An 18035-nucleotide genomic window follows, 5' to 3' on the forward strand; every position below is an offset into this window, starting at 1 on the left:
AAACAAAACTTTGGACCAAAATCCCTGTTCAAAGAAACAAACAGAAAGTGGAACCTATTCTGTCATAACTACCCAAGGACTACTAAAAGGAAAAATTGTGTTACATTTTTTAAATTTCCTGTTAAGTTTCCCCTTCATAATTTTTATGTTCTTGAGAGAAATAAAGTAAAACATGCTTGAAAAAAAAAAAAAAAAAAGACAGAACCTGGCTGGAGAACCTAGTGAGAGAACATGGCTAGAGAACCTGGCTATGATGATCACCTGAACGCTGTCTCCGTGTCATTCCTTCTTCGCCGACTCCGTCCACACCTTTGGGGACCCCTGGACCTGCTGGGGTTGGACCCCACCAGGTCTCTCTGCAGCATCAGGTCACTGCTTGTATAGAATTATTGTCTGTCCTGGTGGCGTTCCCTTTTGTATTCTCATCCCAAAGCCCTCCTATAATTCAGCAAGCGTGTTATTTTTCTTTGGACCTGGCTTTGACATTCTTTTAGTCCTCTTCTTTCTTGACTGCTAGCAAGTTGTACTCTTTTTTTTTTTAAATCCTCTTTTTATTGATTTTAGAGAGAGAGGAAGAGAAAGGGGGAGAGAGAGACCAACATCAATGTGAGAGAGAAACACTGATTGGTTGCCATTGCCTCCCATATGTACCCCGACCCGGTATCAAACCTGCAACCTGGGCATGTGCCCTCAGTGGGAATAGAACCCAGGACTTTTTGGTGTACAGGACTATGCTCCCACCAATCAAGCCACACAGGCCAGGATGGTGTAGTTGGACTCTGTTTTAAACCACAACTCTAGTCAATGCTTTAGCTAACAGGCATGGTTGTAAGATATGTATTTCTAGTTGCAGCAAAAGCATTTTTATACATTGGTCCTGTGGGAAGTCAGAAGGTGCAGTGGCAGCACAGGGTACTGTGCACTAAGTACTCTTGTTCCAGTCCACACTGCACCCACATGAGCAAAAATAGCATCAGCATTTCCTTGCCCCGGGCTTGCCACTGCTCTTCCAGAATTGTGTGCTGTCAGGAGCAGCAGGCCGGTCTCTCCAACACTCCAAGCGGCCTCCTGACATTCCTGTTTCCTCCGAAGACTGTGTTTTCTCCTGTGTCTCTCTCATCCACCTGGCAGGATGCCTGACCCAGTGTAAGAGCTCCTGAATAAGTGAGTTCAGAGAGGAGGACAACCAAAGCACTCAAGAGGAGGACTTGGAATTGGAATAATGATTATGTGGTTTTCACAGATCCTGCCTGCTATTCAAATTAACTTCTGTGTGGACCCAAATCTCTCTGGTCATTGATCCTCGTACACTTTCTTGCTGACCCCCTGCCGTCTCCAACTTAGATTCTTTCTCCTTTATTTCTGCTGGGCAATGTCCTGAGGATGCAAGAGGCGTATTATCCATGACCTAGATTTCTACACAGTATGTACATATTCTTCCCTGGAGAAGAAATGAGGACAGAGAGAGACACGGGGTATAAGTGCAGTGGCTACCAGCATGGGCTCCGGAGACAGACAGACCTAGGTGCTAGCTCAAGCCTTATATGTATGTGTTATTAAAAATCTCACTTCAGTTTCTCATCTACAGTATAAAGTAGGGAAGCCTCATAGGCCCCTCATAGGACCCTGGTAGGGTTAAAAGGCATCATGCATGTAAAACACTCATCAAGGACTCAATACATGGAGGTTATTACTGTTGTTGTCTGGAGAAACGCACGGTATGAATAAGGGAAATGAAATGTAACTGTAACATACTTGGAGCAATAACAACAACAACAAAAATCCAAGTGAGTCAGTTATACAATGTTGCAAACACTGCTGGTAGCCTACTTAATAACCTTCTGTGCTTCCTCCCTTCAAATAGAAATACTATCTTTTCGGGCAGAAGGTGCCCGTTAAGGGTTAACAATAGTCGTCTTCTCAGACATCCTAAGCTAGAGTGTCTGTGAGCAGAGCGGCTGTCTGACTTCCTAGAAAGCTACATTTTCCTGGCAGAGAGCATGTGGTACCTTTTGCCCTTTCTTCCTGTCTGAAATCCAACTTCGATGCCTGGAGGTGGAGGAGCATCTTGCAGCTCTGAGGATCAAGGTCCACGCTGGGCTGCTGCATATGGTCACAGTGGCTGTGCATGGAGACTGCAGTGTCGAGTCAGCGAGGGGTCTGGCAGGACACAGATGGCTCAATCCAATAGGCTAGTGGTGGAGATTTTCAGGGGGAAAAAAGGCCATTTGAAGTGTGTAGTTGGAGGTGTTAGGGAAATGTGGTTAAGAGATGGTTCGGTAGCCTGGGGTTAGAAAATGCAGGGAGCCATCACTGCCCCTGGCCCTGAAGGGTGAGGGAAGGGAGTGGTTAGCAGGACTTCGAGGAAGTGGCTGCATGAACAGGGCAGCCCAGTAGCGGCAGCCGGTGCTGACCCACAGAGAAGGGACTAGGGGGCGAATTCCTCCAACCTTAAAATCTCCTCTTGGTGGTGCCTCCCATCGGCCAAACCCAAACGGAAGTCAGAGGGCAAGGGAGCTCAAGTGATGTAATCCACTTCTGTCAGCCTCTCAGGGCACTGAACAGGTTGAAGAGTGGAGGGTTGATCTGTACAAGCAAACAGAAAATACCCTTGCACAGGGTGGCCAGCAGCCTTGCACGTGCTAAGAGGGCAGAGCAAGGACAACGGAGGAGCCCGAGTCGCTGGTGGCATCGGGAGCCGCCCGGCAGCTCTGAACTAACTACTTAGGGCACATCTTGCTAAATGAGGGAAAGAAGCCCTCCGTGCTAAGTCACTTCGGTCAGGGTTCAGTCCTACGCCTGAATGCAGTCCTGTGCGACCTTGATGCATTTCACGTGCATTTTAAATTTGTGGTGTCAATATATTGTATATCTGGCTCATTAGTATTCATGTTTCTTTTCTGCTGAAAGTCAATGGTCATCATTTCTTCTTACCCAATGGGCCTGCCTTGCTGAGTATAGATAAACCTTCGATAAAAATTTATTAAAGCTGATAAAGGTGACTGGGAGGAAAGGAGAGCGTATTCTGCAGTAGCAGTGACTGATTCAATGGCGGGGTTGGTCTGACAAGCCTCTACTCATTGCCTCTGTCTCCCTGGGCTGGGCTCCAAGATCACCCACGTGGGGCAGGAAGCACCACTATAGGAGCCCCAATTCCCTCTTTTGCCTGGTGGAGCTCAACGATGGGTCCTCTCCTTGTCTGGAGCTTAGGTCCCCTGTTACCCCGATCTGCACAATGGCTCCTGCACCCTACTCTTTGCACCTGGGTTCTCTCCCACACAAGATGACCGCTTTTTTTCTTCCTTGGCTCTTGTGCCAATTTCCTTTCTTGTAACTGGTGTAAGCTCTCCCTGGCATAGAATTCTGCCATGCTCTTGCCTGCTGCCCTCTCCACGCCTTGGCCACAGCTCCAGCCAAGACCCATGGCCAGAGCCGTGCAATTTGTGAACAGGCCTCTCAGACACCATCTGCTCCCTTCATCTTGGGAGCAGTGCCTGCCCAGACTCTCTGCTGCTGGAGTCCAGTCGACCCGCTGGCACTCCCCAAAACCTCTACTCAGAGCTCTGCCAAAAAACCCTTGGCCCGAGTCCTCAGCTGAATTAAGGTATCCCTCGGACGTGCAATTTATCCTCTTGGCCGAAAACACAGCACTGTCTGCTGCCTCCCAGTATGAGTCCCTCCCTCGTAGGCAGATACCTTGGTGGCTCAGAAGGAGGAGTAGAAACGGTAATGATGTAATGAAAACGCCGCTGCTGGAGTAAAACCATTTACGACTTCCCAGATGCTACCTACCTGCCAGGCATTGCTGAAGTGCAGCACTGTGCTTGCTTGCATGGCAACAGCACAAATTTCAGTGACCACGGTGTAATTCAATAACATCATCCCTCTCCCCCAAGCAACGCAGTTCAAGTCTGTCACCACAGGACAGTGATGGCGAACCTTTTGAGCTCGGCGTGTCAGCATTTTGAAAAACCCTAACTTAACTCTGGTGCCTGTCACATACAGAAATTTTTTGATATTTGCAACCATAGTAAAACAAAGACTTATATTTTTGATATTTATTTTATATATTTAAATGCCATTTAACAAAGAAAAATCAACCAAAAAAATGAGTTCACGTGTCACCTCTGACACGCGTGTCATAGTTTCGCCATCACTGCCATAGAATAACTGTAATCCCCTAAGTGCAAACGTTGTGGCTAGCTTTTCAAAGCAACTGTGCAAATCGCAGAGCTACATCAGAAGCAGTGGCCACTCATGTCACTTCTTTGGCACAGTGGCTGTTGGTGACTGACTGGTCACTGGAATCTGTTGTTCAGTTTAGGTACAGACAGCAAAGTGTGTAGTTGCAATGCTTCCTTCACACCCAGCGATAAACCCATGTGATGTTTACAAATATGGGCAACGGAGAGAACTGACCAATAAAGATAAAAGTGTAGTAAAGAAACAAAAAGTGATCCCGGTGGGAGTGAAGTCCAAATCCAAGGTAAATGGCTGTGAGCTATAGCTATTCAACTCTAGATATGCAGCCAGGAAAAGTTAGTAAATGTGAATTTATGGACGTAAGCGAGGAAAGTGGTGGTGATGAAAAGGAGGCAGACGTTGCAGAGAAAGTGAGTGAGCGAAAAATTCACACCGAAGGAACTCTCCAAGGTGTTTTGTGACATTGAAAGTGTGAAGGATAAAATATGGGAAGCGGATCCAAATTTAGAAAGGAGTACGCCAATTTGCCAACTTGCCAAGGCACAGAAAAGCTGCTCGCGCTGTACAGTAATAAGAAGGTCCTCTTGGTAAGTTTTATACAAAATTAAAACATCTTGTTCTCCATGTTTCTAATGTTTTAAATTACAGAATGACAAATAAATATTAGGTTAGCTAACTTTTCAGTTCCCTAGATATTTAAAGCCAACAGGGAGAGTTTTAAACATTCTGACAGAAATTTTAAAGGTCACCGAACAATTGTGATTTTTCTCATTGAGAAGACCACTTTGCAGTGTTTAAGCTTGCATGGTCATTTTTACAGAACAGCACCACCATGCAAGGCAAGGGCTGCCTGTGTTTTACTATTCTCTCATTTGATCTTTAAATAACCCTAAGCAATAGATGCTAGCATCATCCCCATTATATAGAAAAAGAATCTGAGGCTCAAAGACAATAAATAATTTGACCCAGATCAAAAAGCTAATGAAAGGCTGCACCTATTGGATTCTAAACCCCATGATCTTAACCTCTATGCTATATTATCAGTCCAGGTAGATGATGGGTATTTGATATGGGGGAGCAGGTGTGAAGGAGAGAAAGTGATGAGAGATGAAGGTACCTTCTCTAATGTAATCTAAAAAGGCTAGAACAGTATTGTCCAAAAGAGCTTTCTGTTTTCTATTCCATTTTTTAAAAAATACTTTTTTATTGATTTCAGAGAGGAAAGGAGAGGGTGAGAGAGATAGAAACATCTATGATGAGAGTCATGGATTGGCTGCTTTCTGAACACCCCCTACTGGGAATCGAGCCTGCAAGAGGGGCATGTGCCCTTGACTGGAATCGAACCTGGGACCCTTCAGTCTGCAGGCTGACGCTCTATCCACTGAGCCAAATCAGTTAGGGCTTATATTCTATTTTTAAAGCATATAACTATCTATATAATTTATAATCTATAATACAGAAATATATATTCAACCTTAATATACAGGTAAATCTATGTGTACTCCTTAGTCTATCTTTTCTTGATCCTCCAGGATTTTGCTCCACCAAGAAACTTGAATATTACCTGAGTACATGGCTATATATATATATATATATATATATATATATATATAGCTAATATGCAAAGTCCCCTCAGGAGTTTGACTGGGAGACCAGGAGTTCGATCACTCACTAAGACGTGTGCTAACCACCCAGGGGTGGCATGGAACGAAGGAAGGCCCCAGCCGGCACCAGAAGGTCCCTATTGGTCCTGATTGCTGGCCAGGCCTAGAGACCCAGCCCATGCACTAATTTTGTGCACTGGGCCTCTAGTTCTAAATAAAAGCTACATTTCCTGGCTGGTGTGGCTCAATTGGTTGGAACATTGCTGCATACACTGAAAGGTTTGATTCCTGGTCAGAGCACATACCCAGGTTGCAGGTTTGATCCCCGCTGGGGTGCATTCAGGAGGCAACTGGTTGATGTTTCTCTCTTGCATGGATGTTTCTCTTTCTCTATCTAAAAAAAAAAAAAAAAAAAAAAAATTAAATTAAATTAATAAAAACATATCCTCAGGTGAGGACTAAAAGAAAAACACTATATTTCCCAAACTTCTTCAACTGGCCTGTGACTAAATATTGGCTTATGGGATAAATAGAAAAAATATGTATAATCCCAGGATGTGTTCTGGAGAAGGGAATGTTCCTTTCCCTTGCTCTTTCCTGCTGGCTGGAACGTGGATGAAATGGCTAGAGCTGAAGCAGCCATCTTGGGCCATGAGTTAGAAGGAGGAATTCTAAGCCTTAAAATCTACAAATTCCTGAGAACTTGTGAAACAGAGCTGCCATGCCAGTTTTGGAATGCCACCTCCAATATTCATTTACATGAAAAAAACAGCAACTTTTAAAGCCATTATTATTTTTTATATATATATTTCTGTCACTGCAGCTAACGTCATCTTAATATACCAAAGGCCTGGGGGTTCTGGGTGGCTTGTGGACAAGATGCTTTTTGTCCCTGCAAAAGGAAAGTCCTATTTCCCCATCCTGGCTATCCTCCTGCTTCATGCCTTTGGGCATGTTATGTGAGGACACAATGCCCAGGGCTGCAAAAGCCTTCTTATGACCACAAAGGAAAGATCGAGAGAAATCCAAAGCAACCACTCAGAACCATGACACCATCGAAGTGCTGAACGAACTCTGGAGCCACCTACCCCCAGATTTCTTGTGTAAGATAATTACGAGCCTTACCATTTAGTTACTATGTGTTGAATATTCTGCTACTTGTGGCAGAAAGCATTTCCAAATGACATTTCTCTTGCTATGTTCTGAATGTTTATGTCCCTCCACAAATTCATCTGTTGAAAACCTCACCCCTAAGGCAATGTTATCATTAGGTGGGGCTTTTGGTATTTTGGTGCTTAGGTCATGAGGATAGAGCCCTCATGGATGAGATTAGTGCCCTTATAACAGAGACCCTAGAGACTTGCCTGGCCCCTTCCAACATGTAAAAATACAGGGAGAAGTCAGCAGTCTGCAACCTGCAGACTCTGACCATGCTGGCAGCCTGATCTTGGACTTCCAGCCTCAATAACGATGAGAAATAAATTTCTGTTATTTATAAGCCACTGAGTCTGTAGTATTTTGTTTTAGCAGCCCAAAATGAGACTTGATTGTGACCCTAAAGAAGGATCTAGTTGAAAAAAGAAAGACTGACAATCAAGATGTTAAGAACAGCTTTCCCTGCACCCATTTCTCTCCTCCAACCACTGTTTGTTCTTTCCTTTCATGGGCGAGTCTCTGTAAAAAGTGGACTACACATGCTATTTGCACTTTTTCACTTGTTATTCATTCTTCGATCTTCTCTGCCTTCCTTCCTCCCACTCTGCTGAGCATTTTAATCTAGGCCACTAATAACCTAATTTTCAAATCAAATAGACACTTTTTTTGTCTTCTTCCTCTCTGACCTCTCTATGCCTTTGGCTTTGATAACCACTTCCGCCTCTGTGAAATCCCCTTCATGGGTGGCTTCTTTGACATCACCCTCATCCAGTTCCCTTTTGACCTCTCTGGCTCCTCATTCTCTATTTTCTTCATGAGTGCCTCCGTCAGTCTGTACGTCCTAAATGTTGGCTTCTTCTCTTCCCTTTCTACACTCTCCTCCTAGGTGCTAACTTCTAATCCTGTAGTTTCCAAGATTGAAGGTAGCTTTCTTGGGAACAGGGGCCCTCGTCTAGATTTGTCATTTAAACAGAGATGAGTCAAAGCTGATCTGGTAAAGGTATTTTTCCCATTGGATTAAGCACTTAGTCATGGATTGAATTGTGTGCCCTCAAAGGATATGTTAAACCCTTAACACCCAATATCTGTGAATGTGACCTTTTTTGGACACAGGGTCTTTGTAGATGTAATCAAGCTAAGATGAGGTCACTAGGATGGGCCTTAATCCAATATGACTGGTGAATGTATAAGAAAACAAGAGGCCGAGACCGGTTTGGCTCAGTGGATAGAGCATCGGCCTGCGGACTGAGGGGTCCCAGGTTCGGTTCCGGTCAAGGGCATGTACCTGGGTTGCGGGCACATCCCCAGTGGGGGGTGTGCAGGAGGCAGCTGATCGATGTTTCTCTCTCATCGATGTTTCTAACTCTCTATCTCTCTCCCTTCTTCTCTGTAAAAAATAAATAAAATATATTAAAAAAAAAAAGAAAGAAAACAAGAGACAAAGACAGAAACGGACAATACCCTGTGACGACGGCGGCAGAGATTGGGGTGATGCAGCCACAGACCCAAGAATGCCTATGATTGATGGCTCCCACCAGAAGCTAGAGTCAAGGAAGCATTCTCCCCTATGGGTTTCAGAGGGATGAGGGCCCTGCTGACACCTTGATTTTGGATTTCTAGCCTCCAAGACTGTGAGATAGCCCATTTCTGTTGTTTCAAGCCGCCTGGTTGGTGGTGCTTTGTTACGGAAGTCCTGGGAAACGGATACATACTTCCTCCACTGTCCTGCAGCTCCTTATCTGACCAACCGTTTATAACTTGAAAATTATCATACACCAGTTTTGTTTAACTTAAATATCAACATTGGGTTTGCAACTTTTTTTTAAATCCTCACCTGAGGATATTTTCCATTTATTTTAGAGAGAGTGGAAGGAAGAGGGAAAGACAGAGAAAAATATCAATGTGAGAGAAACACTTCGATTGGTTGCCTCCTGCAGGGCCAGGGAGGAGCCTGCAACCCAGGCATGTGCCCTGACTGGGAATCCAACTGTGACCTCCTGGTTCATAGGCTGACGCTCAACCACTGAGCCACACAAGCTGGGCTGAAGTACAGTTCTTAATCAAATATCTTATGTTTTATGAAAAACATATTGCTCTATCCCTTCTCCAGTTTTGTTTTAGATACATAAAAACTTTATAACAAACATTGAAGGGCCCCTTGATATGTGACAAAGAAAACCTTCCTACATAAATATTCATATCCCCCTTCGATTCCAGCCATCTTTCGCCTCCCTTCCCAAACTTCCTCTGACTATTTGAAATTGGGGTAATAGTGAGAAGGAGAACTTGAGAAGCAGGAGCTGAAAAGAACAGTGAGAATTCCTTTTTAAAAAGGTAGAGCATCACCCCTCAGAAGAAAGTTTAGATGGATGAGAAGGTGGAGAGGGAGCTGGGGAAGGGGGGCTGCGCTCGGCATAGGAGAGAAATTGAAAATGACCAAAGAGGAGGAAGAAGGAATGTTAGGAAATTTTATAGATGTTGTGTGTATGCCTGCTTTTTTAGAGCTTGAGGTAGGGGTTTTAAATGCTTCCCATTTTTTTTTTTTTCCCCGCTTGACTGGTGTCTCTGAGTGTGATTCTGTGTAGGACTAGGTCACAAAGCAGCCGAGCCTGACCTACAAGGGTTACATCTAACCACGATCGGAGGCGGTTCAGTGGTGAAGGGTAGGGGCTCCGCAATCAGAACCCCGCGCCTGAACCCTGCTCCCCATCCTGTTCTGCTCGGAGCCCCGGGGACAATTCCTTCTCTGTGCCTCATTCCCCACCGCGAAAAGGAGGGAACAGTACCCGCTCCCTGGATTGCTGGGAGGATCAAATGAGACAGCCAAGGCCATGAGGACGGTGCTTGGCAACGGTGGACGCTCACCTGTCGGCAATAAAACTCGACTCTCCGTATAACTCTCACCTGCTTACACGGAACAAAAACAGAACCTTTGGGGGCTCGCCGTTCCTCAGCCCCTTGGAACGTCGTCGCCAAGCCTGCCCGTCCTGAGCGGCCTCTGCAGGCTCAGCTCCCTTCCTCCCTGGGGTCGTGGTCCAGACTCCCTCCCTCGCGCCCGCGTTCCAGGGCATCCCCCGGCCCGGGCGGCGCGTCCCGCCTCCGCGGAGACAGACTTCGCTCTCCCCTCCCCGCGTGCCGACGCCTCGAGCCTCTACGCGAGCTTTCCGCCCTCGGTGCTGTGACCGCTGAACGGGTCTGACCCGCCCGCACATCGCGATGCTCAAGGCGGCCGGAAAGGAAAACGCTGCACCTTCTCTCGCGCACACAAACCGCGGGGCCCCGGGTGGGGAGGGGAGACTTGGTCGGTAGGAAACGTCCTCCCACCCAAAACCTGTGGCCCCGCGGCCCCGGCCCGGCGACGTAGTCCGGGGGTGGGGGCGAGCTCCCCCGCTAGACCCCCTCCGCGGCCCGCTGGCCTCCAGCCTTGCCCCGGGGCGGCCGCCGTCATGTGACCGCCCCCGCTGCCACCCCCGCGCACAGCTGGAGGCGGGCCCCGCCCTCCCCCGGGAGCCCGGGAGCCCGGGAGCCCAGGCGCCCGAGCGGCGCGCGGCATTGTGGGTAGAGGGGCGGGGGTTGGGAAGATGGCGGCTCCCAGCCTCCTCAACTGGAGGCGGGTTTCTTCCTTCACGGGGCCGGTCCCCCGCGCCCGGCACGGACACCGGGCCGTGGCCATCCGGGAGCTGATGATCATCTTCGGTGGAGGCAACGAGGGCATCGCGGACGAGCTGCACGTCTACAACACGGGTAGGCGCGGCGGCGGTCTCCGGCCCCGCCTGTGGCAGCCGCGGAGGGGGAGGGGAGGCGAGGCGGCGGCCGGGGCCTGACAGCTGTCACCGCCGGGTGAGCGCCTCCTCCCGCGGGCGGCGAGGGGCGCGGCTCGGCCGGGCGGCCCGGGCCCCGCAGTGTCTTGGGGGGCAGCTTCGTTTCCCCGGTGCCCCCCCCGGGCGGAACCGGCCCCCGAGCGGGACGCGCCGGCCCTCCGGCGAGCGGTCCCGACAATCACCAGCCCCCCCCCCCCCACGCCCCGCCATCGCTAGCGGACGTCAGCGCGCGAGGGTGGCTGTTTCTAACCGCCTGTGCCTCCTTCCCAAGTCTCGTCCACCCCCGGTCCCTCTTCTGTCAAAAACCCAAACCAACCCCAAACCCAGGCGCCTCCGGACCTTCCCGGTCTTCGCCCTCCTTCCTCTCGGGAGGAAGGGAGGCTGGGGGCTGGGGTGCGGAGGGAAACCCAGAGGCTGCTGGTGCTTTCCCTCCGATGCAGCCCGGTCTCGGGCAGGTGGCAGGTTAGATCCCCCCACCTCCGCTGGTAACCCCCTTAACTGTCGGGGAAGTGGTTGGGGTGAGCGCAGCGCCTGTCGGTGCACAGTGGGGGGTGTGAGCCGCCGCTCCGCCCGGGAAGGGGACGGCCAGCCCGCGCGCCACCGCACGTCCCCTGCGCCCCTCGCGCGGGAGGCCTGGCCTTGGAGCACCTCCGCGGGTTAGAAAGGAAGTCGGGGCTTCATTTTTCCCACCTGTAAATGCGCCCGCTGCCGGGAGCAGCCGGTTTCCTCGGTGTAAGGCTAATTCTCCTGGATGTGGGGTCCGGGCCACAGTCCCTTCTCTTGGACCCGGCCGCTCAGTCGTAGTGGTCACTGAAAGGCTAACACGGTGGCGGAATAGGGGGCACTTTATTTTTCTCACCCTCCCCTTCTCCTGGCACCCCGACATAGGAAGTGCTAAAGTTGTCTGGGCCCTGCCGGGCCGGCGTGGCTCGGCTGGTGGGAGCTCGGTCCTGTGCACGGAAAGGTGCTGGGTTCGGTCCTGGGTCCGGGCGCACACACCGAGGCTGCGGGTTGGATCCCGGTGGGGGCGGGGGCGCCTGTGGGAGGCAGCCGGCTGATGTGTTTCTCTCTGTGTCTCTCTACCTTCCTCTCTCTCTCCAACGTCAATAGAAAACATTTTTTAAAACGTTATTTGACAATGTGGTGTAAAGCTTTCGCTTTGGGATAAGTTAGACCTGGTTTGAGTTTTGTTCCGCCAGTTTCCTAGAATCCGTGCTGTCGGATTTTTCACTTGTAAAACGGAGATGATGGTATCCAGCAGGGTTTTCGTAAGAGCTACATGATGTAGATCAGGGATTTCCAGCAGCAGCATTATGGACATTTGAATGAGAGAATTCTTTGTGGACGGGGACTGCACTGTACTTAATTGTAAGTTTGGCGGTATCCATAGCCTCTACCCATTACTAGCCAGTAGCACCACCCCCCTCCCTCCAGTTATGACAACTAAAAAATTCTAGTTTGCCCCTGGGTGAGGGGCAAAATCATCCCCAATTAAGGACCACTGATGTAGATGATATACATAAAGTACATACGCATAGTTTGTGATAAATTGCATTTAGGCCCTGGCCAGGTAGCTCAGTTGGTTAGAGCGTTGTCCCTATAAGCCAAGGTTGCAGGTTTGACATCTGGTCAGGGCACATACAAGAAGCAACCAATAAATACCTGAATAAGTGGAACAACAAATCAATGTTTATTTCTCTCCCCCGACCCCCATTTCCTGCGCCCCCCCCTCAAGTGTCAATAAATAAATAAAATAATTGCTTTTAATTTTGTTTCTGTTTTGGCAACTAGTTACAAATCAGTGGTTCCTACCAGCTGTTAGAGGAGACATCCCTCCAGGCTGTGCTGCCCATGGATTTGTCTGTGATGGTACCAGAATATTAGTATTTGGGGGAATGGTTGAATATGGAAGATACAGCAATGAGTTATATGAGTTACAAGTAAGTGTATTTCAGATTTATTATTTCAATGATATTGCTCATAATTCTTCAAAATATTTCATTAACATACTGAAAATAGTGTGAGCTTCACCTTGTATAGTTCAGAAGAAATTATTTCCACTTCACTGAAAAACTAGTTTTTAATGCAATCTTTTTCCAATACCCAGTGGAACATTTGTATCATTAAGATATCTGTTACTTAGCATCATTGTACATATTACATGTTTATGGCTTTGTATGTTAGTGCAGTTCTTCAACCTCAGCCTGCAGCAGACGCACTGGGAGGGCTTGTGAAAACATAGGTGGCTGGGCCCTGCCTCCAGAGATTCTGAATAATATTGTCTGTAGTGGAACCTCGCTATATGCATTCCTACCAAGTTCTCACCTGCTGCTGCTGGTCCCCAGATAATACTTTGAAAACCTCTGCCTTAGTTATAGAAATAGTTACCCTCACACTAAACTTTTTTTTTTCTGGCTAGACATACAAAAGAATGATAGCAGTTTTACATATCCTTTCTCAATTTGACAATCTACTAAACCAGAGTCCACTGTCACAGACCTAATTGACTTTTATTCCTGAATTGTGCATATGTTCTCAGGGCCATGATCTATGTTTTCACAAGCCCCCCAGGTGCTTGTGTTGCAGGCTGAAGTTGAAGAACTGCACCAAAATACAAAAGCCTAAAAATATAACATGAGAGCATCTGGTAATTGGCAGATGTAGGTGGATTATACCTATTTGCAAGCAACTAATTTTAAAAATCGTTTTAGAAAGCATGTATAGCTAGAGAATAAGTTTTTGAGTTTGATTTGTTAAATTGTCTTTGTGCTTATTTAAAGGATAAAATATATACCATTAATGGAGTACCTAATTTCAGAAAGTAAGACTAAAAATTACATTTAATCTTAAAGCTATATATAATATTTAATGTTTCATTTGGAAAATATTTTAGGACTGTTAGTGTTTATTTTTATAAGCTTGATTTGCCATTGTATAAAGTTGTGAATATGACCCTAGCTGGTTTGGCTCAGTGGATAGAGTGTCAGCCTGGGGACTGAAGGTCCCAGGTTCTATTCTAGTCAAGGGCACATGCCCCTTTTGTGGGCTCGATCCCCAATAGGGGGTGTGCAGGAGGCAGCAGATCAATGATTCTCTCTGATCATTGATGTTTCTATCTCTCTCCCTCTCCCTTACTCTCTGAAATCAATAAAAACATATTTAAAATAAATTTATGAATATGGAAGATTAGACAGAATTTCTTTTGAAACATTTATTTTAATTCCAGAAGTTATTTGCTTAATTGTCATTTGTCCCAAAAGTACCTTTTTGGAGTCTTCTGATTGGATTCAGATTTAAATGCATTAGTATGATTTTATACTATTAGCAATATAGGAATACTTTCCTGATTTTGTCTGAGTGTATTTATGCTCTTTTTTAGGCAAGTCGTTGGTTATGGAAAAAAGTGAAACCCCATGCCCCTTCTTCTGGTTTACCTCCTTGTCCTCGGCTTGGACATAGCTTTTCTTTGTATGGTAACAAATGCTATTTGTTTGGTGGCCTGGCAAATGAAAGTGAAGATTCAAATAATAATGTTCCCAGGTATGCTGACCCTTTTTCAGGCCAAATGCTTATCTCATGATTAAGATTAAGAACATTTAGTTTCTTCCATCTTTAATTATTAGAGTGGATGAAGCTTAGCCTTTTTTGCATAACTTAACAGAACAAATTTGTGTGTATTTATATTTTCCTTAGTCCCTGGAGTATATGTTTTCAAAACTGTGCCTTTTCTCATCAGAAATACTTATTAAATTGATACTAATATACCTGCTTATAGCAATATATTTGTATCTTTTGAACCTGCTAATGTATTTTGGTTGACATAAATGATCATGAAAAGTAACAAATGGTTATTTTCACATTGATTTCTCTGGGAATTTAGTGACAAATATTTGACTACAAAATGAAGGCCATCATTTCCATTATTCACACAGAAAGCTACTAGAATGGTTCACACAGGCAAATACTTTTGGAACCAATCCTTTCTTTTTCCAAACAGAATCACTACCTCTTTTGTTTTCACATAGTGTTTTGATCACACTGTCATTATAGCAGGCAGGATTTGGAGATTTAGAGTCTAAAAGGCTGTTTCTGATTCACTGCTCACTATGTGTGTCCTTTAGTAGAAGTAATCTAAGCCTGCTTCCCTTCATTGAAATCGGAGTGATTAAATACCTACCTTTTAGTGTCATTGTAATGGCTAAAAAAGATCATTGGCATAATTTTCAAAGCACTTTGAGGTTGCCACCAGCACATAGTACAGTAGTTATTATGACCATGATAATGGGTCTTTTTACTACATTAAATTAATGTTAGAGTCTTAGTTTTTATTTTTAAACTTTAAAAAATAACATTTACTAAAACATGGAAAATTTGGAAACTAGAGAAAAGGAAAAATAATTTACTCTACCACACTAATGCAGATACTTTTACTTTGAGCATGTCTTTTTTTCATTTTTTCTATTAAACATTTTTTTTTAGATAGAGACTCATAAAAATTAGAAAGTATGTAAAGTTCTTTCTCACAGCATCAATGTCCCCCACATAGGCAAACACATAATTCAATTTGATATGTATCTTTTGGGACCTTTTTCATGTAATACATTGATTACTCAACTTTTCTTAAGTTATTGTATGTAGCTGGCAAGCTTCCCGAGTTTATGCTACTTGAGGGTGCAAATAGATGCATGCAGTATTTTCTAAAGCCTCTGACTAAAGCTAGTACATTCAGTTCTGTTCACATTCCATTGGTCTAAGCAAGTCATAAGGCCAAGCCTTCAGGAATGATTCCAGGGATATATGTTCTGCTTACTGGGAGAGGAGAATTGGAAACATTAATTTGATCCTACAAAGACATGTATTTTCTTTTATAGAAGTGGGATATTTCTTTTTGCTCTTGACTTTGGGTGTGTACTTGTTTGTTTTTGTTGTTTTATTCTTTTATGGATATAGCTTGGAGCTCTTTTCATGGCAGCAGGTATATATTGACCTTGTTTTTTAAAGGCTGAAAGTAGTGTGAATTATGCAAATTACTTAACCAGTCCCCTGCTGATGGACATTTAAATAGCTTTCTTTTTTGCTATTAGTCTTGGCACATGTATAAATATTTTTGTAAGACTGATAGTTATAAGTGGAATTTGAGGAGATGTCAAAGAGTATTTACATTTAAATTTTTTAGGTTCTCCTGATACTCCTGAGTCAGTCTCCAAAGAGAAAGACAATTTATATTCCTAATAACAGTGTACAAGAATGCCTACACCCTTGGCAATACTGAATTGTGTCACTCTTCTTAATTGTTGCTAAGCTAATTGATGAATATATTACACTAGAGGCCTGGTGCACAGATTCGTGCACCAGTGGGGTCCGTTGGTTTGGCCTGTGCCTCTTGCAATCTGGGACCCCTCGGGGGATGTCAGAGAGCCAGTTTCAGCCTGATCCCCACAGGCCAGGTGGAGGGACCCCACTGATGCACAAATCTGTGCACCGGGCCTCTAGTATGCATATAAGATCTTGGGTTAATCTCTTCCGCCCTCCCACCTCCTCCTTTCCCTTTGAGATTCATCAATCTGTTCCATGTTCCATGCCTGTGGTTTCTGCTCCTGCATTGAGCATCTGCCCCCTGGTGGTCAGTGTGCATCATAGCTACCGGCCAGTTGAACAGTCGGCTGATCAGCTGGTTGCTTAGGCTTTTATATATTAAGATAGATGATTTTATTTTGATATTTTTAAAATTGGAAATGAGTTTCATTAATTGCTTTTTGGACATTTGCAATTCCTATTTTGTATAGATTGCATGGATATAGCACATTTGTTTATCTATATTATCAGTTGATGGACATTTGGATTATTTCCAGTTTTGGGCTTTTATGAATAATGCTGCTGTAAACATTTACATACAAAGCTTTGTATGGACATATATTTATTTCTCTAGATTAGAAACCTAGAAGAATTACTGGGTCATATGGTAAATTTATATTTAAGTTCTTTAGAACTTCCAAGCTGTTTCCAAAGTGACTATTTCATTTTACATTCCCACCAACAATTTATGAAGGTTCTTGTTTCTTCACTTTCTTGCTAACACTTGTTATTGTCTGCCTTTTTTATTGTCACCAATGTAGTGGTATGTCATTGTGGTTCATTTTCCTATTGACCAATGATATTGAGCATCTCTTCATGAGCTTTTCAGCCATTTGGTGAAATTTCTATTCAACTCTTCATTGATTTTTAAATGAAGTTGTTTATGTTCTTATTATTGAACTAGAGGCCCGATGCATGAAATCCGTGCAAGAGTAGGCCTTCCCTGGCTGCCGGCACCGGCTTCCCTTCGGCACCTGGGACCCAGGCTGCTCTCTGGCCGCCGGCAGGCATCTGGGACCCGGGCTTCCCTCTGGCTGCCGGCAGGCACCTGGGACCCGGGCTTCCCGCACAGCCCTGGCTTTATCCGGAAGGTCATCCAGAAGGACATCTGGAAGGATGCCTGGCCTAATTAGCATATTTTGCTTTTATTATTATAAATTGTAAGAATTCTTTATATTCCTGGATACAAGTTTGTTTTTAATCAGAAATGTGATTTATAAATATGTTCTTCCAGTCTAGCTTGTCTTTAATTTTCTTAATGGTATCTTTTTTTTTTTTAATATATTTTATTGGTTTTTTACAGAGAGGAAGGGAGAGGGATAGAGAGTAAGAAACATCGATGAGAGAGAAACATCGATCAGCTGCCTCCTGCACACCTCCCACTGGGGATGTGCCCGTAACCAAGGTACATGCCCTTGATTGGAATCGAACCTGGGACCCTTCAGTCCGCAGGCCGACACTCTATCCACCGAGCCAAACCAGTTAGGGCTTAATGGTATCTTTTGAAGCACAAAGTTTTTAATTTTGATAAGCCCAACATATTATTTTTTTATTTTATGGATCAGGCTTTTAATGTCATATTTAAGAACTCTGCCTAGCTCATGCTTTTGAAGATTTGTTCCTCTATTTTCTTCTAAAAGTTTCATAGTGTTAGCTCTTACATGTATATGTATGATTCATTTTGAGTTAATTTTTTTTCCTGGGGGAAAGTAAATGTCTAAATTCATCTTTTTACGTGTGGATATACAGTTGTCCCAACACCATTTGTTGAAAAGACTATCCTTTTCCCATTGTATTGCCTTGGCATCTTGGTTGAAAATCAGTTGACCCAAAGTGTAAATGTTTATTTTTGGACTCTCAGTTCTGTTCCATTGATCTATATGTCTAGCCTTATGCC

General features: G+C 45.1%; 1 protein-coding gene across 1 annotated transcript in view; it reads left to right on the forward strand.

Annotated features, from left to right (window-relative positions):
- Positions 1-10524: 10524 nt before the first annotated feature.
- HCFC2 (host cell factor C2) overlaps positions 10525-18035 on the forward strand; it is a 36971-nt gene continuing 29460 nt past the window's right edge. Inside the window, exons 1-3 of the mRNA XM_081085115.1 lie at positions 10525-10706; positions 12575-12723; positions 14163-14323. Of these exons, the coding sequence (XP_080941241.1) occupies positions 10544-10706; positions 12575-12723; positions 14163-14323 (473 nt within the window). The 5' untranslated portion in view covers positions 10525-10543. The remainder of the gene's footprint in view (positions 10707-12574; positions 12724-14162; positions 14324-18035) is intronic.

This window comes from Myotis nattereri (genome assembly GCF_964212035.1).
Source record: "Myotis nattereri genome assembly, chromosome: 2".
Lineage (NCBI taxonomy): Eukaryota > Metazoa > Chordata > Mammalia > Chiroptera > Vespertilionidae > Myotis > Myotis nattereri.